This window comes from Malaclemys terrapin, chromosome 1, assembly GCF_027887155.1.
Source record: "Malaclemys terrapin pileata isolate rMalTer1 chromosome 1, rMalTer1.hap1, whole genome shotgun sequence".
NCBI classification, from domain to species: Eukaryota; Metazoa; Chordata; order Testudines; family Emydidae; genus Malaclemys; species Malaclemys terrapin.
In genome coordinates this window covers 211183885-211210062 of record NC_071505.1, presented here as the reverse complement: position 1 = coordinate 211210062, position 26178 = coordinate 211183885, and the positions used below count along the sequence as shown (strand labels likewise).

The 26178-nt window shown below is 41.0% G+C and overlaps 1 protein-coding gene across 1 annotated transcript; it reads left to right on the top strand.

The window, feature by feature from the left end:
- The first annotated feature begins 1465 nt into the window (after positions 1 to 1465).
- EIF2S3 (eukaryotic translation initiation factor 2 subunit gamma) lies at positions 1466 to 22839 on the top strand. Its single transcript, XM_054005948.1, has 12 exons — positions 1466 to 1573; positions 5932 to 5995; positions 6667 to 6794; positions 6913 to 7034; positions 8616 to 8710; positions 10697 to 10855; positions 13509 to 13643; positions 16151 to 16245; positions 16998 to 17142; positions 17678 to 17847; positions 19383 to 19555; positions 22328 to 22839. Exons 1-12 carry the CDS (start codon positions 1505 to 1507, stop codon positions 22389 to 22391), a joined length of 1419 nt encoding a protein of 472 aa, XP_053861923.1. The 5' UTR covers positions 1466 to 1504; the 3' UTR covers positions 22392 to 22839.
- Positions 22840 to 26178: the final 3339 nt, after the last annotated feature.

Genomic DNA, 26178 nt, shown 5'->3' with positions numbered 1-26178 from the left:
CTAATTTAAAGGCAGTGCATAAGGTTTTAATTTTCCATTCTGTACTTCTTACTGTGGTGGATTAAGAAAATGGGGTTTGAGGGGAAAAGGAGAAGTCAGTTATTTCACAAGAGAAAGGCAAGAGTTCTAAGTGTAAGGATTGCCAGCTTTGGCGTCAATCTTGCAATCAGATCTGTTTAGGCAGACCCTTGTGTTTGTATGAAACCTCCTGGACAGATCCTATTGCAAGATCAAGGCCTTAGTTTGTTTTTATTTTTCAGCATCTGAGTTGCTGTACTCAATTCTAAAAAGGTTTGGGGGTTTTTGAGATTGTTTTTTAAATAGTCCATATGAAAGACACTGTTAGTATGTAAGATGTTTATTCCTGGGGTAGGAACGTTTTCTCTTATGTTCTATATATTACTAACTGCATACAAGTAATAATTGAAATAGTAAAAAAAAAAGTTGAAATTTAAAAGTAGTATCAATAGCTGGCCAGTAGAAATTACTAATATATATTTGTTTAAATGTATCTCATAATTACAACAAATAAAATGATACAGTCTGGACGTGCACATAGCTATGATGTGTGTAACCACCTGCTGCTATCATTTTTATCATCATGATACTCCAACAGTTTATCCTATTGTTTGTTATGCCCATTCTGTTGAGTCTAGACCTAACACTTGCCACAGTCACATCTCTACATCACATTGATCTAATTGAAGAATAGGGGCTTATTTGTATGCAGCACACAACAAAATAGGTCTTCAATCCTCTGGGTGCTAAAGTAATATTAATAAATAGTAAAGTGCCCAATCAGTAAGGAATTAAATACAAATGACAATCCCTTTTGAAATAATAGTCTTTTAACTGGAATGTTTAACAATGCTCATTTAATAAACATCAGTTATGTAATGTAATGTAGAACTGTATATATAACCAAACTAAAAACCATACACGTTCATTTACTGTATAAGAAAATTAGCTTATTTCCTGTCAAATGCTGCCCTTTTACTGCATTAGATATTTTCACCATATGTGATTTTTAATACAAATTTGACACATTCCATTGCAATTGGTTTTAAAAAGAGCAACATCACATACTTAGATGGTAAACTCCATGGGGCACGGACTATGTGTTGTACCGCACCTAGCACAAGCTGTGGTCCTGCTCTGACTGAACTCCCTAGGTGTTACAAATACGCCTGCTCAGCCAGCCGGCGCCCCGCGCATGCGGAGTTAGCCTACCTCTTGCGACGCGCACGTGGGCCGGCTCTCTCCTGATGCCGGTTGCATCACCCGGCTTCGGGGTCCTTCCTGGGGCTGCCCCGTCGCTCGCCTGCGCCACTTCCCCGCTCCCCTGGTGCCCCCATTGGAGCAGCGAAGAGCAGAGCGGGACGAGGCTGGGCCGGGTGCTCCCCGCGTAGCCCGCGGCGCCGGACTCGGAGCGGACGGCGCCCCCAGTCCGTGTAGCGCCGGGCTCAGGCGGACGCGCAGGGCTCCTCACTTCCTCTTGGGCAAGATGGCGGGGGACGAGGCGGGAGTGACTCTGGGGCAGCCGCACCTCTCCCGGCAGGACCTGGCCACCCTGGTGAGACCCGAACCCGAGGGTGCGGGGCCTGTTCGCCCGGCGGCGGCAGCGGGTCGGGGAAGCCCAGCGCGCGCTCGGGCGGCGGAGTCTCCGCTCGGCCTGTCCGGGGATGCGCGAGGAACCGTCCCCTCACCGAGCCGCCGGGCTGCGGGAGGGGACCCGGGGTCGGGCAACGGGGGGAAGGGGGAATTCATGCCACTGTCTGGGCCCTCCTGTGGGGAGTGGGGACGCGCCGCGTGGGCGCTGCTGCGGCGTGAGGCGGAGGCAGCGTGTGGGGAGGGGAGCTGAGAGCAGCTCCCCGTAGTGTGGGAGCGGGGCGGCGAGCGTGGATCCTGCTGGTGATGACTCTTGGCCGGGCGTGGGGGGGGGTTGTAAAAACATCGGAGACCAGAGTTCAGCCCTACCCCTCCACCCCCGAGAAATCTGCAGTTTTTGGTGTTTCTGAGGCTTGATGCCCGATGTTAGGCCTAATGTAGGTGTTTAGATAGGCGTGATGGAGACCGTAGATAACGAGGAAGGCTGCGTGTTGCTGAGCTTGTGTTTTGTCTTGTGTAAGCATCGTCGGTACCTTTTATCTTCCAACATGTGTGAGTATGGTGCTCTTGGATAGTGCTGACTTGACAGTAATGAAAATGGAAGTTCTCTACCCCGACAAAATACAGTATTTAGTGGTGCTAAAAATTCTCCTTTACCCTAATTTACTGGGAGCATTGTTTCTGTGGGCATAGTATAGACCAGTCCTTTGACCCTCTGTTGAGACTTCCGAAATGACCAGTTATAGTCTCCTTTCAATGTGGCAATCCGTCTATTAATTGATTAACCAAGATTATCCAACTTATTTCATATAGGTTACAATAGATACATCAGAAGACCTTTCAGTTGCTTTCTACCTGGGCTTTAATTTAGCTGGTGGCCTTCCTATTTACCCCTTGAGCTAGTCTCTCTTATTATAGAATAGTCTTCAGTAGTTCATAAGGACATATCCATAAGCTCTTTGGAGCAAGGATTCTTTATTTTATGTTATATACAGCCCAGAGCATGCTGGTGCTCAACAAATAATGCTAGTGTAGTGATGATCCCTTTACAAGGGTCCTATATTTTCCCCAGTCCTCACTGATAATGACATTGTGGGCTGAAAAGAGGGATGATAGGCATAGCTGGGAGATCAGATTGGAAAGGGTCTTGAAATTTCAAGTCCTTTACTAAATTTTGGTTTCATATTTGTACTCAGATTTGTAAAGGGCTAAGTTAAGTCCAGTTCTAGGCTCCAGTGTTGGCAAAATTTACACACATGCTTAATTTTATGCACTGTGAGCAGTTGTAGTGACTACACATTTTACCTCACTTCAACTTGTCATCTTCCTACACAGTGCTATCTGCAGGGCACTTATGCTTACTGACTTAAATGGGACTAGTCATGGCATGTTAAGTAAGCATGTGAGTGTTTCTTTGAACAGGCTCATTAAATGGCTTTTACAGTGAAGAAGAAAACTTACTAAATGGGTGACTTCCTTTAAAATGTTATGAGTAAATTCAAGTTATTGCGCAATTAACGCTAAGCATAAATTTATTTTCATACTGTACACAGAGCTTACGTACCTTCCCGTATAAACAACCTCTGTGCCCACAATGTACAATCCACATCAGCATTCTCATTTGTGTGCATATAATTCATTGCACTAACATAAGAACAGAGGCCTCAATCCTGCACTGAGATTTGCTCATACAGAGCTCTGTTGACTTCAGTGGAGCTCTGCATGGGTACACCAGTCCACCTGGAGGGCCAAGTATCAGAAGGGTAGCCATGTTAGTCTGTATCCACAAAAATAACGAGGAGTCCAGTGACACTTTAAAGACTACAGATTTATTTGGGCATAAGCTTTTGTGGTTTGCCCACATGGAACACAGTAGTGGGTCAGGACCTCATCAGTTATAAACAGTTTCAAAAGTAAAATAAGAGGACACTCACTTGGATGTCAGCATTTGCCTAATACAGTTCATAGATATTTTATCGGTAAATATTATTTTTGGACTGTGTAAAAACAGCATTTTTAAGATAAAAGGCTTTGTTATAGAGACAGGAGATTTTGGATGACAGAACTTTTCCATGCTACACCAGGTGGGAATAAACAGATTGATTTTAAATAGCTGTTTTTCCCCCAATCTAAATTTACATTTGTTTTACTTGTAGGCAATGTTCCCTCTAATTTTTTACATCCATGTGTGCAATTAATTTTGCTATGTGCACAAATATGGAGGTGATGTGGGGTGGGAGTGGGGCTGAGGGGTTTGGAATGTGGGAGGGGGCTCAGGGCTGGGGAGTGGGGGCTCTGGCTGGGGGGATGGGCTCTGGAGTGGGGCCAGAGATGAGGGGTTCAGGTTAAGGGAGGGGGTTCAGGACTAGGGCAGAGGGTTGGGATGTGGGGGGGGATGAGGGGCTTGGAGTGCAGGCTGTCTTGGGGCTGCAGCGGGGAGAGAGGACTCCCTCCCCAGCAACTCTGGGGCCAGGATGGGGATCAAGGGAGAGGCGCCTCTCCCCGCCTGCTGCGCGGCCATGCAGCTTGGAGGAAACTTAGCTTGTAGCTTAAAAGTTTGCTTGCTAATTTTGTCCTCTTTAATTTGTGTATACTGGGTAGCATATATGGTGTAGCCCTTTTTGTAGTTCCCTTTCTTCCTTTCCTATTTTATGTACTGTAAAAAAAGGGGGGGGATCCCTAATATTATGAGCACTTAGTGCTATTATAAAGAGTTTTGTTAACAGAATAATTACTAGATAAATACTATATCTATCTTTTGGGAGGTCCCTCACCAAAGGCTCTTAAACAAAGTATGCTGTCATGAGATAAGAGGAAAGGTCCTCTCGTGGATTGGTAATTCCTAAAAAGATAGGAAACAAAGGGTAAGAATAAATGATGAGTTTTCAGAATGGAGAGAGGTAAATAGTGGTGTCCCCTCGGGCAGTGGTTCTCAAACTAGGGACGCTGCTTGTTCAGGGAAAGCCCCTGGCGGACTGGGCTGGTTTGTTTACCTGCCGTATCCGCAGGTTTGGACGATTGCAGCTCCCTCTGGCTGCGTTTCGCCACTCCAAGCCAATGGGGCTGCACGAAAGGCGGCCAGCACATCCCTTGGCCCGCGCCGCTTCCTGCAGCCCCCATTGGCCTGGAACGGTGAACCGCGGCCAGTGGGAGGCACGATCAGCTGAACCTGCGGACGTGGCCGGTAAATAAACCGGCTCGGCCGCCATGGGCTTTCCCTGAACAAGCGGCGGCCCTAGTTTGAGAACCACTGCCCTAGGGGTCTGTACTGGGACCAGTCCTATTCAACATATTTATAAATGATCTGGAAAAAGGGGTAAAGAGTGAGGTGGCAAAAATTTGCAGATGATACAAAACTACTCAAGATAGTTTAGTCCCAAGCAGACTGCAAAGAGCTACCAAAAGATGTCTCAAAACTGGATACTGGGCAACAAAATGGCAGATTAAATTAAATGTTGATAAATGCAAAGTAATGCTGTTACCACTCAAGAAAGAGATCTTGGAATCATTGTGGATAGTTCTCTGAAAACATCCACTTAATGTGTGCGGCAGTCAAAAAAGCGAGCAGAATGTTGGGAATCATTTAGAAAGGGATAGATAAGAAGACAGAAAATATCATATTGCCTCTATATAAATCCATGGTATGCTCACATCTTGAATACCATCTGCAGATGTGGTTGCCGCATCTGAAAATAGCAATATTGGTTGAGAAAGGTTCAGAAAAAGGCAACAAAAATGATTAGGGGTATGGAACGGCTTCTAAATGAGGAGAGATTAATAAGACTGGGACTTTTCAGCTGGGAAAAGAAACGACTAAGGGGGGATATAATAGAGGTCTATAAAGTCGTGACGGGTGTGGAGACAGTAAATAAGGAAGTGTTATTTACTTTTCATAACACAAGAAGTAGAGGTCACCAAATGAAATTAATGGGCAGCAGATTTAAAACAAACAAAAGAAAGTATTTTTTTCATAGAACACACAGTTAACCTTTGGAACTCCTTGCCAGAGGATGTTGTGAAGGCCAAGACTATAAAAGGGTTCAAAAAAGAACCAGATAAGTTCATGGAGGATAGGTCCATCGATGGTTATTAGTCAGGATGGGCAGGGATGGTGTCCCTAGCCTCTGTTTGCCAGAAGCTGGGGATGGGTGACAAGGGAGGATCAATTGATGATTACCTGTTCTGTTCATTCCATCTGGGGCACCTGGCATTTGCCACTATTGGAAGACAGGATACTAGGGTAGATGGACCTTTGCTCTGACCCACTATGGCTGTTCTTATTTAGGAATATTGTAAATAAACTATGAAATCTGTTTCATATAGAATGTTACCAAGCTGACACCTCTCTCACCAGAAGTCATAAGCCGACAAGCTACAATTAATATAGGTAAGAAAAACAAAGTTAATCACAAATGCTTTTGTAACACATTCTTGTTGTCCTGCATCATGCTGAAAAGTCTTAGTTAAAAATTCTACTAGGAATATCCAAACAAAAAACTGTTCTAATGAAACAGAGAAAATTAATAAATGCTTGTATTGAAAGTTTTTATAAAAACAACCATTGGGCCTAAACTAACAGGCAGTATTCTTTTAAATAGTGTTAATCACAAAAAGAGACAAGTCAAGTCCTTATTACATTGAAAGAAGGCCACTACGGTACAAGATGACTACTGCAGTATAAGATCTTGGGAATGAAATGTTTTTAGTTAAAGGGGAAGTGTACTTTGGTGGGTGCTCTCAAGCAAAAGGTGCGTTGCCTGAATAAAACCCTGGTCTTGTAATGAGCTCCATGTGGATGCAAGGGTCTGTCCATATGGAGCTCATTTCAAGAACAGTTGGTTACTGTAGTAAGTTGCTGTGAAAAGCTAGTTAAGAAATCTGTACATGCTTACAATGGAAGTTCTGGACCCACAGGCTCCAAGGGCTTACAGGTGTCCTGTGCAAACTGGGTCCTTGATATTGATGTTGAAAGTTTGACAAGTGTCTGTAACTGTGTGCGTTACTTGTAGAAGAATGTTGCACAAACTTCATTGATTAATGTTTGCTTTTAAAATGTAGGCACAATTGGTCATGTGGCCCATGGAAAGTCAACAGTAGTAAAAGCTATTTCTGGAGTTCACACTGTTAGATTCAAAAATGAACTGGAAAGAAATATCACTATCAAGCTGGGTTATGCCAACGCTAAGGTTAGTCATTACTATAAATCTAAATGTACCTATTTTTACTCTTTTGTTAACTGTATGAAAGTACTTAAATGGCCACTGCTAGGTTAAGCCTGTTTTTCACCTTTTTTTATACTTGCAGATTTACAAACTTGATGACCCCAGTTGCTCCCGACCAGAGTGTTACCGGTCCTGTGGAAGTAGTACACCAGATGAGTTCCCTACAGATATTCCTGGGACCAAAGGGAATTTTAAACTAATCAGGTGACTGATCTGAATTGAGTGATTTCAATTGCTCTTGCTTTGTCCATAGTTCCCTCAATATAGTTGAAGTACTCTTCAAACGATTGTTTAAAAATGGTACTTTGTTTTTCCATAAGTCTGTTTGTATATTCAGTCCTCTGTTTACTTAAGTGATAAATACTTTTTACTCCTATTACCTCTGAGGAGCCAGTACAGTTGAGAGGAGGTGCCATATTTTATTTTGGCTTACTCATCATTTACTAAATTGCAGTTTGCTGAGCCCAACTTCTATGCTGGCATTTCTAATATACCCGTCACTGTAGTATCTAGAGATCTTGAAGAGTATGAGGTTGCACAGATGTGACTGAAGACCTAATTTGATCCACAGAATCTTTTACCGGTGGTGAGACACAACAGAAAAAAAGTCAAATTTTCCAATACCATATTGCTTACAGGGCTGTTTAAATAAAAAAGCCACCCTTTAGCTTGTAACCTGAATTAAATTTAAGTCAGAGGTGTGAACAAATTTAAAGTTTATTTTTAGACTGTAACCTAATGTAAACTGTATATCTTTGTCATTTTTTCCCCAGAGATAGAAAAATAAGGGTTTTTAAACTGGACCTATGAAAACTTGAGATCGGCTTTGTGTTAGGAGAACGATGAGAAAGAGACTTGTTTATACAATTCCTGATAAAGTGTAACATCAGAATGCAAGTTTAAAAGTTTCAGGAGTTATTTGTGATGCTTCATTGGGATTATTCAGATGAAAATGGTCACAAGGGTGGTTATAAAATAAAACCTTAGTCTGTATTTAAGTGTAGAGGACAGTTTCTCATAACCAAATTTCCTTGCTTCTGTCAGATTCCCATCAACCTGAACACTCGTTCTAATAGAGTATTTTGGTGGGTTGTGACAGTTAGAAAGCTAGCACTAAACAAATAATTAAACACTGGTTTCTTTGATGTACTGCTTATTTTACCTACAGTAATTTTTGAAAATATTATTGCTGAAGTGGCAAACAATCCTTTTTTTGTGGCATGTTGTCAAATAATAATTCCCCCATTAAATGCAGACAAGAACTTGAAATGCCCCGATTATTGTAGCCTACACAATGTAAACCCAAAGATTGAGTCTGGACAGTTACAGGTCAATCTTAGAGATGTGGTGCAGTTCTGACTAGGCTCAGAATGAACATGCATAACCTTGCAAAGAGGGAAATGAAGACAGACAGCTCTTAGAAGAGATAAGAAGTGAAAAAGGGGAATGTGCTATGTCCAGCATGGATCTTGATAGTCTGACACATTTAAACTATGCATGGCTGGTTTGTAAGTTTCTGAAAGACAGAAATATTACATCCCATAAAATACATGTAGAACTGTCCATTTTTCTGAATCTTAACATTTCAACAAGTAGTTCGTTCATTTAGCTATGTTCATATGAACATAGTTCCAAAATGTCACCTTTCCATGTTTGTCTTGAAATAATGAGTAGTTTTTTTACATACTTTAACTGTGTGCCTACTGATCACTTCATGCAAACCAGTCAGTTTAATTGGCAATAACTTGCTTTTGTTATTTTGTGTTTACCCTCCATATGCAACAGGCATGTCTCTTTTGTTGATTGTCCGGGCCATGATATCTTGATGGCTACTATGCTGAACGGTGCCGCAGTCATGGATGCAGCGCTGCTTTTGATAGGTAATATTTGGGGTGGGGAAGCTGAGCCTCTTTTATAACATAATACAACAACCTAATATTAACATTAAAATAATACAAAGGGTAATGAGCGACCAGCTTTACAAAAATTGTGAATTTCATTGAGTCTTGTGTAAAGAGATAAGATTTTAAAGCTACAATGGTAGGAAGAGTTGGGGATGATTTAGTTGGGGATTGGTCCTGCTTTGAGCACAGGGTTGGACTAGATGACCTCCTGAGGTCCCTTCCAACCCTGATATTCTATGAAAGAGAATATCGTGCCCTTTAAATAGATACGTTTGAAATAGTGCAACAGAATTTGAGCACTCTGACTCGTCCAATAGCTGAAGCGATATTTGACCTTTTGGATGATGGCAGAGGAGCGGTTGGTTGAGATGAAAGTTTGGGATGGTTTTTACTTGTACAATAAAGCTAGATTTTCATCTTGGAGATGCTTAGGCCTATTTGAGCAGGCTTGCTTTTCTCTCAGTTGTTTTATCTGCCATTTCTATTACTTTAAATATGTAGTATTGATGATCGTGAGAGAGTGGGGTGAGGTGGGAAGCAATGGTAAATCCATTGTGATGTGGACTGAATCAAAGGACCCCGTCTGGGCCAGTCTTTCTGTTGATAGACTGACTTAGGAAGAACTTTCACTAATCTGACTTGAGCAGGTGTGTAAAGGGTGTGAAATAAATTAAACTTCATTTTTATAAATGCTCAGAATAGTATAATAATGCAACACCAAAATAAATTCAACTATGAATTATGTTACGTCTGGTCAGACCACATATTATTTGGGAAACAAAACAAAAGAATAATATACTCAAGTTAGCATTGTTTTAAGTGTCTGAGATAGCCATGAAATATTTAATAATAAGTAGTAATTAGTCTTTTTCATCTATAGCTCACCAAGGCACTTCAGAAATGGCGATGATCACTGTCTTTCTTTACACAGGCGGTAACTGAGGCACAGAGAGGTTAAATGACTTTCCCGTAGCCAGACAGCAAGTCAATGGCAGAAGTAGATACAGCAGAACCCAGTTTATCGATCTGACCCCAGTCCCAATTAGATCGGATAATCAAAAATTCAGATAATCCAGAGAATGGGAAAGTGCGAGGTTGCAGTGCCATCTGGCGGCCACAAGAGAGATTGCCCACTTCTTATCTATCAGGGGGTAGCCGTAATAGTCTTTATCTACAAAAACAAAAAGGAGTCTGGTGGCACCTTAAAGACTAACAGATTTATTTGGGCATACGCTTTCGTGGGTAAAAACCTCACTTCTTCAGATGCACTTCTTATCTTTGTGCCCTGGTTGTTGGGTTAATACAGAGAGCCGGATAATGGAGGGTCGGATAAATGGGCCTCTACTGTATATGTTTTAGTAGATCTCACTCACCGTGTGTGTGTGTGTGTGTGTACACACACAATCTGCCAAATAAAACTGCCCAGTGTCAAACTACATACAACTCAAATGTAAAGTTGAGATATATTTTTAAACATACAGTAGTTCCCAATCACCTTTTCTGACAAAAACATGAGTGGATGGATATCTATATACCCCTGAAATCCAATGAACTTTAGTATTTTCAAACCAAAGAGATAGGAGAATTAATTTCTAGTTATCAGAGCCCTCTACTAATGCCTCTTTCTTCTGCCTCCCCGCTCACCCCTCTCTCCCCCCCCCCCCCACGTTAGAGGAAAGGTGACTTCCTGGGAAGTAGAACCCAAACAGTATTGATAACCTTAATAGCCATGTGCTTTATGAATTTTTGGTTTGTCATTAAATTTAGGGCTCTTGGCATTTTTGTGTCTGTGATGAAGAAAATGCATGAAACCATACACAATTAAAAAAAATAGAGACTTGTTGATTTTTAAGCAAGCAATATTTTTTTCAAGCACACAATGAGGTGGTAGATGTCCACACTGTTTTGTGTATCCTTGTTATAGATGACTGTACGTAATCACTTTTTCCCCTCCCCTTCCAGCTGGTAATGAGTCATGCCCTCAGCCCCAGACCTCTGAACATCTAGCTGCTATAGAAATCATGAAATTGAAACACATTCTAATTCTACAGAATAAGATTGACTTGGTAAAGGAGAGCCAGGCTAAAGAACAGTATGAACAGATTCTTGCATTTGTACAAGGTAAGTTTCCGGAAGCAGAAATGCAGTATTGCTGGGAGTTCTATGTAATTCTTCAATGCTGGGAGTTAGGCTGACATGAAAAGCATTATCTGGTCAGGACAACCTGACTAACAGCTCAAAGAATTAGCAGATGAGTCAGGCTTTTGTAGCTTTAAAAAAAAAAAAAAAAAAAAAAAGAGTTGTGTGTAATGTTTTGTTTTCTAGCTATTTCAATAAGATTTTTCTTTCAAATATGAATTTAGGAGCATTATACTCTGCTTCCCCGCTGCTACAATTAATGGATTTTAAGGGTTGTTCCCAAACACACAAATGGGACCCTCATCACTGGTTGTAAAATGGCTTGACTTGAACCTGAGTCTCCCACATCCCAGATAAGTGTCCTAACCATGGGGCTGGAGAGTCAGTCTCTTTCTCAATACATATTTAATTATACAAATGAAACCGCTCCAGCGGGATCAGGCAGAGCAGGGACTTGAACCTGGGTCTTCCATGTCCCAGGCAGGTTCTCTAACCAACAGTTTTGTTGAAAAATTCCCAATGGACTCTATTAATCAAGTTCCCCCTCTCAGCTACTTCTGTTCCACTGTTGATAGCCTGTCTATCTCCACTCTCCTTGCCTCAACCATTGGGCACCTTGAATTCTAGCCAGTCCTCACTTCTTCTCCCCATATTCTTTCTCACACCTTTCCTTGGGTCTTCCTTTACGCACAGTCCATTCACTGCCAAATGTCAGAGTTGAGCTACTCCCCTGCTTCAGGCCCACCAAGCTAAACTATGTATCTCGGGGTTTTATATTGCTATTCATCACTGTAGTATCTGAGCATCTTCCACATAGAACCATCGCAATCGCTAAATCTCTAGTGGATTTCACAGAGGCTCTGGCTCCTCTTCCTTTATTCCCATGCTTCCTCTCAATGCCATGAGCTTTCTATCATGCTGTTACTGTGGTATGCTGGGGACCAAGGCAGCAGTTCTAGGGGATCTTTTCAGGTGTAGGAACATTGGCTCAGAAATATTGTGCTTCCACCCCATTAGCCTTAGACCCAAACTCCACACACCCCTGCAAACCACCCCATCCCTCTGCTTTCCCAACGCCCTTCTGATTTTTATTTCCAATTTCCCCAGAACCTCTGCTGCTTTGCCTCATTCCCTGGCTCAATGGGGGTACATGCAAAATCCATCTATGGAGGCAAGTTAGTAGCATCAGAAAATGGAAGTGGTTGACCGGTCTGAGCAGTCCTGTTATATAACCTTTGCGTAGCTCAAAATTGTTGGCTTGTGCAAGGAACACAACTTCTCATGTGTTTAAAATCTCATAAGTGGCCTACGTCCAAGGTACTTTTGTGTGTGAATTTTGAAGTTTGTGGAGACTGAGGTTATTTAGCTAGAGAAAGTCAAGCAAATGTGATTGAGCCAGGGAGAAACTTCAAAAAGGGAGTAATTTTTAAATATCTTTTTCAAATTTAATATTATTTCACTAAAAAAACTGTAGAACATACAGTTGTCTGAAGAATTATTGTGCGGAATTTGAAAGCTAAATTAAATCAGTAAAGTATGAATCAAGGATTTTAGTCTTACTTCAAGCGTAAATCTCATTACAATCTGAAGTATGGAATTGCTACTGATGCATCAAATATTTTAGATCTCTCATCCTCTCTAGGATATCTTAACTCTGTTTTCTCACTGCATCTTGGCCCTAACTGCGTGTTCTGTTTCCTCTCATTTTTCACAAACCTCACGCAGAGAGAGGTTTCCCAGTTGTGGTCTGCTTACAGTCCCCACAAGTTACTGTGTTTCTGTTAGAATGCAGTTTGACCAGGTCATAAAAACTAAAACTTTAGGGCTTGTACACACTAGTGCTTATATCAGTATAACTTCAGTTGCTCAGGGGTGTGTAAAAGCCACCCCCGTCAGCGACGTAAGTTACACCGACCTAAGCGCCAGTGTGGACAGCGCTATGTCGGCAGGAGAAGCTCTCCCACCGACATAGCTACTGCCACTTGGGGAGGTAAAATAATTATGCCGATGGGAGAGCTCTCTCTCGTCTTTATAGAGCGTCTGCACTAGCTGCGCCGTTGTAGCGATTCTAATGTAAACTAGCCCTTAAAGTCTAGTGGTCATGGGGCTAAGGGATCTAAGTCCAAATTTGTTTTCATGAAAGATCTGGTTTTTATCCTCTTTGTGGTAACTCTGCCCCTTCAGTGCATGTACAACTCTATTCCTCCCCTCCAGTACATACACTGTTTATCTCAGGTTAAGGGGCTGAAACTCATGTCATGCCTCTCTTGATCATCAAGCATGAAGCAGCTTGTTCCTAGAGTAAAACACTGCCTCCAGAGCTCACTTGGAGAACAAACTGTATAGGCCTCCCACTTGAAACACACAGAACTACCCATAAGCAATGTACAAGCCATATTGTACTACCTTGAAGAGTAGTTGTGGCTTAATTTGGAAAAAAAAAAAAATGAAAAGAAATATGACCTGACACTTTTGTCATGTTGTTTTTATGGACTTCTGGTTTGGGAAAATATGTAGAAATCGTCCCTGAATTTTCATTTGTAGTTTTAATGTGGCATGGATACTCATATACGCTTTGGTATATGCTACCATAAAGTCTAATGTAAGACTACTCCATTTTTGGTTGTTGTTGTAGGTACAGTTGCAGAAGGAGCTCCTATTATTCCAATCTCAGCACAGCTGAAATACAACATTGAGGTGGTTTGTGAGTATATAGTAAAGAAAATTCCAGTCCCATTGCGAGACTTCACATCAGAACCAAGACTTATTGGTATGTAAATGTTTAAAGCTTATCTATGTGTTTAACCACCCTTTCAGACAATGCTAATATTGGGAGGGTATGCTACAAAGAGGGTCTGAGGAGCATTTAGCATTTAACTAGGAATTTCAAGCTTCTCTATTTCCTGAAATCTTAAATATGAGTGGGATGTGTGTGTGTGTATACACAATATGACTACAGTAACTTCTCACGTAACATTGTAGTTATGTTCCTGAACATAACTTTAAGCGAAACAATGTTAAGTGAATCCAATTTCCCCATAAGAATTAATGTAAATGGGGTGTGTGTGGGGGGGGTTAGGTTCCAGGGGAATTTTGTAAGTTTTAAACAATTAAATACTGTACACAGCAGTGATGATTGTGAAGCTTGGTTGAGGTGGTGGAGTCAGAGGGTGGCATATTTCCCAGGAAATGCCTTACTGCTAAATGATGAACTAGCACTCGATTGAGCCCTCAAGGGTTAACACACTGTTAATGTAGCCTCACACTCTACAAGGCAGCATGAATGGAGGGAGGAGACACAGCATGGCAGAGAGAGAGAGACACACACCCTGTGTGTGAGAGACAGAGACACGCATAGCCCTTTTAAGTGCGCTGACCCCACTCTAAGTACACTGCCTTTTTAAGTAGATCAGCAAGTTGAGGCAGTTGCTGCTGCCAGAAAGCCCGCTCTATCCTGAGCCCTGTCGTATCTTCTCCCCCCCCCGCCTCTCTGTAGAAATGGGGTACAGGAGCGGGGGGGATGACGCCCTGACATTAGCACCCCTCTGTACAGCAAGCAGGAGGTTCCCGGGAACAGCTCCAAGGCAGAGGGTGGGAGCAGCACACAGCAGTGGGGAGAAGGACAGCTGAACTGCTCGGCAATTGATAGCCTGCTGGGTGGCTGCTACACAGGGAACTTAGGGGCGTTGATAGGGGGGCTGCTGGTCCACCCTGGTTCCAATCTCCCCCTCTCTCCCCCCCCCCCGCCCCAGCTCCATCGGGCTGCTCTTTCTCCAAGCAGTGGACAAAGTAGGTGGCTGACAAACAAGGGGAGCATTGTGCAACTTTAAATGAGCATGTTCTCTAATTGATCAGCAATGAAACAGTGTTAACCGGGACAACGTTAAATGAGGAGTTACTGTATATATAAATGAACCACTTTGATTTGGGCATTTTAATGTGGATATAATATGAAAACAGCAGTGAAAGTGACTAATTTATCTTAGAAATAAGGTAGATGAGGTAATGTCTTTTATTTGACCAACTTCTGTTTGTGGAAGGTACAAGCTTTCAGGCTACACAGTGCTCTTCTTCTTCTTCAGGTCTGCGGAAAGAAGCAGAGTGATTTCTAAATCAGATTTGCTCTTTATACATTAGATTACTCTGCTAAGCACTGACAACTTTGTGATGTCTGAAAATCAAGCTGCATTCTATTGCAGTTAAAACTCTTGGCAGTAAATAGATATGGCTTGAAGACGCAAGGAGTGGATATGCTGGCACCCATTTTTTTCCCCAGTCAGTTTTCCAAGTGGCACGCTTCAGTATTCTGTTATGTCACTTGGGCATAAATGTTAAAGCATTGGATTTTGTTCATTTCTAGACCATCTTCCTATTCAGTTCATCCATTCTAGATGTATTTTACATAAAACGCTGAAATCTAGAGTGTATCTGTATGTAGAACTTAACAAAGTCGGTCTGTTACAAATGAGGATAAAAGTAAAGGTCATTTTCTCTTACAAGTGCTAGGATTTCCTTCAGTAGTCTCAAAGTGGTCAGCCTTTTTAAAAAGGATCTGATATATAATTCAGTTTTTTAATTAAACAGATAAGTCTGTAATAGAATTTAGAAAAAGCTTTTCCTGTTGAAGTCCGTGGCAAAACTCCCATTTCAACGGGACTGTGATTAGGTCTTTAATTTTAAAGCACAAATTTATTTCATTACTTCTACCTAAATCGTAAGCATGCAGGAGTTTAAATATTGTTGTGCTTTCATTTCTGAACACTATAAATTGTAGAATAGTGCTTAAAGAATATTTTTTCCTTTATTTTACTTTCTTAAAAACTGGCAAATATTTTTCTCTGATTTAGTCCTCTTCCACTTGGTGAATAGTCTTTCTGATAAAGTTGGATGTAGCATTACCTCCTCCTTTATGCACTGATATCTGTTTGCATGTCTCTGAGAATAATTTTTAAATACTAATTAGTTTGTGATAAATATATTTACTGAGAATTAAATTAATTAAAATGGTAGTTAAAGAACAGTGGATATTCCTTGCCAGAATGTGTTAACATGTTTTGGGTTTAACCAACTTAATCTGACCCATGGTTCATGTAGTATTTTAAAAACTTGTGAAAAAATTGCATGCAACAGACTGCATAGCATGGTGAATACAGTGAGGTATTTTCATTGTTTGATGCAAGTAGATTTAAAAAAAAAAGACAAGAATTGTAAACATCATATAAGTGTCACTAGTCAAGCTTCTATATATCTTAATAATGGGCTTTGTGTTCTTTTCAGTAATTAGATCTTTTGATGTCAACAAGCCTGGATGTGAAGTAGATGACCTTAAGGGTGGTGTAGCTGGTGGTAGTATTCTAAAAGGTGTATTAAAGGTAATAGCTACTCTTCTTTCCCCCCTCAGTTCCCCTCCCCCCCCCCACACACACACACACTTTCCTCCAAACACCTCATTAGTTATAATAATGAGTAGGTGCATAATAGGTGTTTCTTCATTGTCCATACAAAGCAATTTAAAGGTATATAGTCAGTTTAAAAAAATTTAATTAAAAGTAGTTTCAGGTACTACCTGCTCCTGAGTTTATCTTTGTTATAGTTAACTTAGGGTTTTACTAGTAACGATTTTTTTTTAATTGACAAGTGATTTTTTTCCAAAGTTGATGGTGGTGTCCCTCTCTATTCCTTGCAATGAATGAGGGTGCAGTTTCCCCTTCTTGCATGTGCATACTTATTTACTAAATATCATTTCAAAAAGTTGAAGTTTGAGAAGTGCTGATAAATCTAAATAAAGATAAGGAGTGTGTGCTATCTATGCACTCAGTCTCCACATTAAAAGTGCATATGACTGAATACTCTGCTTTGGTATGGAGTACTATCATCAGAACAAGTTTTCAAGTCTTTTCTGTCTATTAATAATAACATCCTTGATTATTAAATGGAAAGTTAAAAAATCAAGTTTATGTACCACTTATACAATTTGATCTACATTCTTTTGCTTAGACAGTGAAACTATATTGTTACACTGTCTGGTTTTTCATACACTAGCTCAGTAATATAGCGTTTCGGCTTGCAGTACTATTAAGCTGGTGAAACAAACATCTGACCACTTCTTCTCCATTATACTTAGGTAGGCCAGGAACTTGAAGTCAGACCTGGTATTGTCTCCAAGGACAGTGAAGGAAAACTCATGTGCAAACCAATCTTTTCCAAAATTGTGTCACTTTTTGCAGAACACAACGATCTACAGTATGCTGCTCCTGGAGGCTTAATCGGTAAGAATGTTTTTTTAATGAAGAGATTTTTTTCTCCTAATGCCTATTTTTGAAAATTTTGATGGTTTCAGATAACAGTACACTTCCTAGAAGGGGGGAGGGTGGGAGGGTTTTATTACAATTTACATGAAATTCTAATGTGTGACTACCACAGCAAGTGTGTACCTTTTAATATGTATATATGTAATGAAGCTTTTTAAAACAGTACCATATAGTGTTAAATTTAGTTACTTATCTAAATTACATTGGTTAGCTCCAGCAGGCTTCTGTATTATCTGTGCTGCCACCAGCATGATGAATTCTGGGGCATTGTATCATAGCTGGCTAGAGTTCACAGATCCTAAAAAAGAGTAACTAGGAGTTCAGTTCTTAATGTGCTGAATGCCCATCTCCAGCTGGGTAGTGGGGACGTTCAGTATGTCACAAAGAATAACGGTTAATTTCATTTGTAGGTCTCCTTTAAATGTATTTGAAAAGTAAACATCATATTTATACGCATCAATTATTCCTCATACGTTGTCTTGTTCTGTAATAGGTGTTGGCACTAAAATTGACCCAACTTTATGTCGGGCTGACCGAATGGTGGGGCAGGTTCTTGGTGCAGTTGGAGCACTCCCTGAAATATTCACAGAGCTGGAAATTTCCTATTTCCTGCTTAGGCGACTGCTAGGTGTGCGCACTGAAGGAGACAAGAAAGCTGCAAAGGTTAGTATATTTGTACCTGTTCTGTTAAAAGGACATTATCATGGTATTTGTCAGACTTTTTTTTTGTTTTGCAGCTTTTACTCTCTTAACCCCCTGGAAATTAATTCCATTGAGATGTAAGTGTTTATGCATACTTTCATCTTTCTTTTCTTCCTGGTTTCCATACACAATGTTCCCATCTCAGAGGGGAAAAAACAATGGCACATGTCAACTTACATAGTATTTAAGAGTGCCTTAAACAGGGGGAGGAAATTCATTTCCTGGTAACATTAAAGAAATTTGAAGCCTTGTGATTCAAAGTTGGCTTGTCTTCCAAAGATGCTGGTAATCCTTGTTCCTTCTCCTTGCTATTCTCTTCTCCATTCATCAGCTGCAAAAGTAGTCATGCATGAACACGCTAGTTTCATGTACATCCTAATACTTTGCCAATCTAGGGATGTGTCGGATTCTCCATCACTTGATGTTTCTAATCCTAAACTAGATATTTTTCCAAAAGGTATGCTATAGTTGGCAACCTTTATCACGTGGCCCATCAGGGTAATCTGCTGACAGGCTGCGAGATATTTTGTTTACGTCGACCGCCCACAGGCACGGCTCCCCTGCAGCTCCCAGTGGCCGCGGTTCACAGTTCCTGGCCAATGGGAGCTGCGGGAAGTAGCAGCAAGCGCATCCCAGCAGCCCGCTCTGCTTCCCACAGCTCCCATTGGCCAGGAATGGTGAACTTGCGCCATAGGGAGCTGCGGGTGGCCGTGCCCACGGGCAGTCGACGTAAACAAAATGTCTCGCAGCCTGCCAGCGGATCACCCTGATGGGCGGCGAGCCGAAGGTTGCCAACCCCTGCTATAGCTCAGAAGTTGTGGGCTTGATACAGGAATTACTGGATGAGGTTCCATGGTCTGTGTTGTGAAAGAAGTCAGACTAGTTGATCATCATGATTCCTTCTGGCCTTAAAAGCTATGAAAACTGCTTCATGCTGATTTATTTAGTGGTGGATTAAGTGTTGCCGCCATTTTGGATTTTCTCTTTGTGACTAACTCTGGATTGAGCAGTTATTTTGGTGGTTGTATTTGGTGAAAGGAAAGAAAGGCATAAGGATCTGTTTTATATTGATGTCAGTTATGACCTAAAAAACTTTAGCTTTCTATATAGTATATGCAACCTTAAAACAATTATTTCCCAGAAAAAGGCAGACTGATTTTTGTAGGTGGGTCTGAGGCAAGTAATCTGGAATATTATTTGTGCTGAGCCTTTTTATATTTCTCCTACTTTCATATGAAAATGAGAAACACTTTATCATGTGTCTAAAAATGGACATCGTTTCAGCATATTCATGTGTGGCATGGTCCTAGACATTTGGTGCTTGCCTCCCTTTCTGTTGTTTTTTTTCTTTGGTAATCTGGCTGTAGTAGTCAGATATAAAATCTTTTTTTTTTTTTCTTCTTCATTTTAGGTATTGGCTGCAAAATGCTATTAACTTTATAAGTTACTTGCATATTTAAAGGAAAACTTACAGAATTCTTTATATCTTATTTCAGGTGCAGAAACTATCCAAGAATGAAGTTCTAATGGTAAATATAGGATCCTTGTCTACTGGAGGAAGAGTTAGCGCGGTGAAGGCTGATTTGGGCAAGATAGTGCTAACTAACCCTGTGTGCACAGAAGTAGGAGAAAAAATTGCCCTTAGTCGAAGAGTTGAGAAACACTGGCGGTAAGTTGGCAATACAATGACAAAATAATCCCTTGATACTAGTGTGTTGCACTGACACCACTACTATCTGCCTCTACTGTAGAATTTCTTTTTGTTCCTCTAAATTCTCTAAGCACCTAATCACTATTTCTGTGGGACACTTTTTTCAAAAATGTTAAAAGTAGAATAGTGAAAAATTCAAAATTCAATACTTGATAGACTGTGCGCTGCTTAACATAAATGCACGATAAACCTTTTGATGTCATGAGTTGTGACTTGACAACAGTCATACCAGAGTAATATTAACAGCAGGAACTCTTAACCCAGTGATGCCAAAGACCAAATAAAAATTAAGGATACATTTTAAGACTGGGTTTATCTTAAAACAGTAATTCTCAGCCTGTGGGCCTGGGCTCAGCAGTTCCATCTGCATGTCACTGTCAATGCTGCTTTGCAAAGTATGTGTCGTGGGGAGGACAAGGGAACAAAGGGACACTGACCTCCAAGGACCTTTTTCTCTGGCCCCCATGAGACTGAAGGTATCAATTTTATTGGTCAGCACAGATTACAAGAATAATGTGGCTGGTGGGTTACCCAAAAACATCCTGTAGCAGGATATAATATAATTATATATAATATGGAGATATACCTATCTCATAGAACTGGAAGGGACCTTGAAAGGTCATCGACTTCAGTCATCTGCCTTCTCAGCAGGACCAAGTACTGTCCCTGGCAGATTTTTTTTTTTTTTTTTTGCCCCAGATCCCTGAATGGCCCCCTCAAGGCTTGAACTCATAACCCTGGGTTTAGCAGGCCAATGCTCAAACCACTGAGCTATCCCTCCCTAAAGTTGGGGAACAGTATGGCTGGAGGCTCCTTTTTAAGCTTATTGCCTGGCTTCTTTTCAAGCAACTGCCCACCTAGAATGTATATTCTCTGTTCCCATAAGAATAAAGTTAGCACAGAAACACTAAGCAATCCTATTCCCTACACCCCTGTGTGGACCTCACACTGAGGGAAGGAGAAAAAGGTATGTTAACGTACTTCCCAGTAGTCCTGATCTGGCTGAGACATAATGGGTTTTGAACACCTATTCTGGGAAATAATCATGTCCAGTTTTCTGGATCACTGTGGCAGGCAGTTACACCTTATTAGCTGTTTCCGTAACTGTCTCTGCACATCAGCTCAACAGCAGGCAGAGCTGGGAGCTAAATGCCTTCAGTTGAGAGGTAGCTAGTGGGGATTACTGGAGTGGCTACTAAGTAGCAAGGAGAGGAGCACACACTTTCTGGCAGATAAGGAAGGAATGAGCACCAAGAGAGAAATGGGGGAAGCTGAGGGGGAGCTATGTGAATAGAAGATAAGCAACATTTTCCAGCAATGACTTGTCAAATCTGTGGTTTGTTAGCCACTGGGTGTTTTATGCATTTTGGTGCATTTTTTTCTCTGTTTTTTCTTCCCTCCTTTGAAACAAACCTTTATTTCACCAAAATGCTCACAGATCTCTCTTGCTGTTGGGGCTGGCACTCTTAGGTGCCCTTTTACTAGAATTGTTTGTGGCACAGTTTTTCACGTGTTGCCAACTATACTGTAGGAGAAGGGAAAGGAGAAAAATACAAAGGAAAGGAACTGAGAGGGATTGGGTCAAGAACAAAGAAATTGGGAAGGATCTAATTAGGAAGAAAAGAGTGGGACAGCTGGTACAGAGGTAGGCGAAGAGAACTCTGCCTCTTACACTCCCTTCCTCAGACTTTCTAGGAAAATGAATGAGAGAACAAGGGGAGGGGCAGTTGGGATATAGTGGAAAATAAAATATCCTACAGAAAGAGGCACAGGGGTTAAAACTGGGAGAATGGACATATAGGCAAAATGCAGCAACACCACCAGGGACATGTAGCGCCTGAGTGTGGCTTTGCCCCAGCTGTGGGGTCCAGCCTAGAAAGGCTTGAAATGATGGATTAATTACTTCAATTCAATTTTTATCAATGTACGCTGTTCTTCCGGGAATTGTGTTCTGAGAGGTGTGAGAGCCCAGAGTTATGGCAGACAAGTTCAAGACTAACATCAGATTCTGACACGGCTCCCTTCAAGGAGTTGGGAAAGTCTTAAAGGCAGTTTCATCGATTATATGCACTCTTCCACCTCTTGGCTGGAAAGATGATATTGCAGTCTTTTTAAAAGCTTTCTCTGAAGCTGCATCTTGAGCTAGTGGAAAGAATTAGTGAATTTTTTAAAAAGCAGTGGGTGTGTTGGGGAAGTAGTAAGAGAGAAGATTTTTCCATTACCCCAGTACAAGTGGTAAAAACAATTTGAGAATTATGTCAACTTAGTGTTCAGGTTACACCCTCCATGAGAAATGTTGACCTCAAAAATTGAACTATTATATTCTTTTTTAAGGTGTTTTCATTTCCCTTTAAAAGGATTGCTTTCCAACCTGCATAAAGCTTTGCATCAAAGCTATCAACACATTGTCATTTGCAGTTAACTAGACAATTATGGGCAAGTAAAACCTTTGTGTGTGCACTTATGTTTAACAGCACATTTTAAAAAATGGTCCCATAGCTTAAGAAAAAGTCCTGTTTGCTTATGGTCTCTCCATTACTCTCCCCTCTCCTATGTTTCCAGCAGCCAGTCTTCTTTAAGATTTTGCAGTGCAGGGGAGGGAAGGGGGGAGTTCAGAAACTTCTGAAACCTGTGTGAGTACTCCTAATACAAACACGGCTAAAGGGTATGCATTTTGGATATTTTCTAAACACAATTACAGATAACGTCAACTTGTTTTTCATTTTGCAGTTTAATCGGCTGGGGTCAAATAAGAAGAGGAGTGACAATCAAGCCAACAGTTGATGATGACTGAGAAGTAAAAACGAGTGCTTCATTTTGAGAGATGGAATGCCTATTTCCATATACTTGGGGGTACATTTTTGGAGTGAAATTTGTTACACAACTCCCATTGCCCCAGACATTTTACTGGATATTTACCCTATTACTAAAATACTAGTCAGTATGTCCAATGAAAGGGTAAAAAATTGTCATAGAGATGGATCTAATAATCCACATTTTAGCAGAAACTAATTGTATGTGTTTCATGCCATATCTAATTTATGTTAATTTGTGTTTGAGAAGATCTGTTTAATATCGCTCAAGCCACCCCCAATGTAAAACACAAACCATAAAACCTGTTTTGAAATAAAACATTGCTTCTTATTTTTTCATTAATTCTTATCCTTTGATAGTGAAAGGCTGCAAAGATTGTTCAACAAGTACAAGAATTTAAAAAGAAAATAAACTCTACTTGAAGACCAGTTCCCTGTTTTTGTGCTGCACCTAGTTTTAAGTCTCTGAGCTCTTTACAGCAGACGCTTTCTTAACGTTTTTCAGTTCTTGCTTCGTGAATGGTGACTTCTTTTTATATTTTACAATTAGGCTGCTAACAGTGATGACTGATTAGTCCTGGAAGACACACATTCAAGAGGAATTACTATTGAAACACACGAAGGGGAAAACACAAGAAACTCATAGGAAGTGGAAATACTATTTTTAATCTTTTTTTCAGAATGTTTCCAGTGGTCAGACAACCGATGTAAAACAGCTATTGTTTGACATGATAAAGCTCTATATAGATTGACACATCCTTCTACAGGTGCTTACCTCCTATCTCAGTGGTTTTCAACCTTTTTTTCATATGCGGACCTCTAAAAAAATTCAAATGGAAGTGCAGGCCCCTTTGGAAATTCAACCTGTGGTCTGTGGACCCCTATCATAGAAGTCTTAGACTGAAAACTGACTGAACAGAATTCAGCTATAAACGTTGCACGTGCTTGGCAAGACATTTGACGCGGTGTCAGAAAGGGCACTAAACTAGGGGCTTCTAAGGTAATAACAACACTTCTGGGTTTTGACCTGTAGGGGTATTCACATACTTTTGATTGATCAGAAAAACGGAATGCCTTTTCTGGGGTCTGAAACTTTATTTTCATAGTCACCCCTTAGACATAGTCTGTGGACCCCGAGGGGTCTGTGGCCCACAGGTCGAAAACTACTGTTGTAATTTATTCAGCTGTTAAACTAGCCTGTTCTATTGGGTAAATATTTGATATGATCTGAAATTATTAGAAATGTCTAGGAAGGCTAGTAGAAATGGATGTTTGTTTAAAAAATACCAGGTTGGTGCAGATAAAATTGCAAATGTCAATTGAATGAGAAGTATAAAATCACTTTCTCAATTAGCCAGTTGAAGTTTGACACATTCGGGAGAAAACACGTGTAGTGAAGTTTAAAGTTGGTTAATCTGATTCTTTGAGACACCAAATAATTCTTCTGACACTTCATCCATTTAGGTATTATTGCTTTTCTTCATTTTGATTTCACTTGCAATAAAGTGCATAATGCTAGGTTTAAGTTATATAATATAGTAAAATCTCATTAGTAGCAACATATCAGTGCCTTTTTGCTATATTGCTCCTACGTGACTTGCTGTTATGGCGTGTCTAACCAAAGGCATATGAAGAGGTAAGGGTGTTTTGGAAGGAGTGGGGCAGCCATGTTGTGCGGGAAGGAGTTGTGGAGTGGGGAACCCCACGTTTGGGGGCAATGGGCAGGGGAGCCCCCAGTTGGCAAAACAGCTGAGTGAGCTCAGCTGCCGGGGACAGGCTGAGGATGCTCCCGCTTGCAGTTTCATGCTCCACCTTGGCAAGAGATGGATGCCTGGAGAGGGCATCATGCGAAACCTGCAATGGAGGGGGGTGACTCCTAGCACAGACAGCAGAGACCGGAGTTGGGGGAGAGGACAGGTCAGTCCCCTGGAGTGGAGACTGAAGGGGGGGTGGTTCCTGAACCCCCATTGCAAAATAGCTTACCCTCACCCTGCTGCTGGCAACAGAGATGGAGGGAATAGCTCAGTGCATGGGGGTTGGGAGTGTGTCCCAAGTACCACTACACAATAGCAATCTTCCCCCACCCACATCTGCAAGCCAGATGCTGAGGAAGGGAGGAGGAAACTCAGCTGCACCTCTGCTGCTCCCTCCACCCCAGTTCCCCTCTTCCCCAAAAAATCCCTCTTTCAGACCCTGCCCACAAATGCCCTCCTACACATGCTGTCCATACAGGCTCTGTCAGGCAGAGCAAGTGGACAGGTCTCTGTGCCCTAGAGGTGTGCTGAAGGGCCAGGGTCGGGAGGGGAGTGAAAAGATGCAGTTTGGGGTGCAATGCACCACCACACTTTCCACCCCTGGATGTGACATCATAACAGCACAAATGTTGCTATGCAGCGGCTATTTTGCTGTTACCAAGTGGACAATTCATGTTAGGGAAAGTGGTCCCAGGGGAAATGTTGCTTGTAAGAAGCAGCATCTACTCTATTAGCTAGGCAAGTCAGTCCTATTTGATTTGCTTTCTTGGTTTTGATACCTTTGTGTTTGAAAAAAATAATCGTCTTACTAGTTAAACTGGACTGTGAGGATGCAATTTGGGTTCTATTCCTGGTCTGCCACATACGTGCTTGTAGCCTTGGCCCAAATAATCAAATATTTTTTACTTCGTTTCTAATTTTGTAAAACATTCCTCTACCTCACTGGTTGTTGAAACTAAATTTACTAATTTTTGTACCGTATTTTGAGAGCCTCAAATGAAGAACACAAGATTAATGTAAAGTGTTACTTGACTCTCCGTGCTCTTGCCCAACAGGTGGTTCTACACAACAGTAACAGTCACTGTTTCAGGCTGTTTCAAAGACTGACACAGCATTTTTTACCCATGGGAGTTATTTCTGCAACCATAAGAACTGAAACTTGGTTGTTAGTGTGGGGGAAAGAAACTCCAAAAAGTGGAATATGCCACCAGCACTTTGTAAGTACACCATATCAGTTGTGAACACATTCAGCTCTATTGTACAGGTGGAAAGAACTCAGGGCCAGATTTTTAAAGGTATTTAGTAGGGCTGTCAAGCAATAAAAAAGATTAAACAGATTAATTGCGCGATTAAACAATAATAGAATACCATTTATTTAAATATTTTTGGATGTTTTCTACATTTTCAAATATATTGATTTCAATTACAAAACAATACAAAGTATTGTGCTCACTTTATATTTTTGATTACAAGTATTTGCACTGTAATAAAAAGAAATAGTATTTTTCAATTAACCTAATACAAGTACTGTAGTGCAATCTCTTTATCATGAAAGTTGAATTTACAAATGTAGAATTATGTACAAAAAACTGCATTCAAAAATTAAACAATGTAAAATTGTAGGGCCTGAAAGTCCTACTTCCTGTTCAGCCAGTCGCTCAGACAAACAAGTTTGTTTAGGTTTGCGGGAGATAATGCTGCCCGCTTCTTATTTATGGTGTCACCTGAAAGTGAGAATAGGCATTCTCATGGCACTGTTGTAGCTGACATCGCAAGATTTTTATGTGCCAGATGCGCTAAAGATTCATATGTTGCTTCATGTGTGTTCATGCTAATAATGGGTTCTGCTCGATAAAAATCCAAAGCCGTTCAGACTGACGCATTTTCATTATCTGAGTCAGATGCCACCAGCAGAAGTTTGATTTTCTTTTTTAGTGGTTCATGTTCTGTAGTTTCTGCATGGGAATGTTGCTCTTTTAAGACTTCGGAAAGCATGCTCCACGCCTCGTCTGTC

Bases quoted from the DNA above. Each gene is read 5' to 3' on its own strand.
- EIF2S3 (XM_054005948.1), top strand. From the start codon at position 1,505: ATGGCGGGGGACGAGGCGGGAGTGACTCTGGGGCAGCCGCACCTCTCC. The intron at 17,848-19,382 runs GTTAGTATATTT...ATCTTATTTCAG, and splicing joins GAGACAAGAAAGCTGCAAAG to GTGCAGAAACTATCCAAGAA. The intron at 19,556-22,327 runs GTAAGTTGGCAA...TTCATTTTGCAG, and splicing joins AGAGTTGAGAAACACTGGCG to TTTAATCGGCTGGGGTCAAA.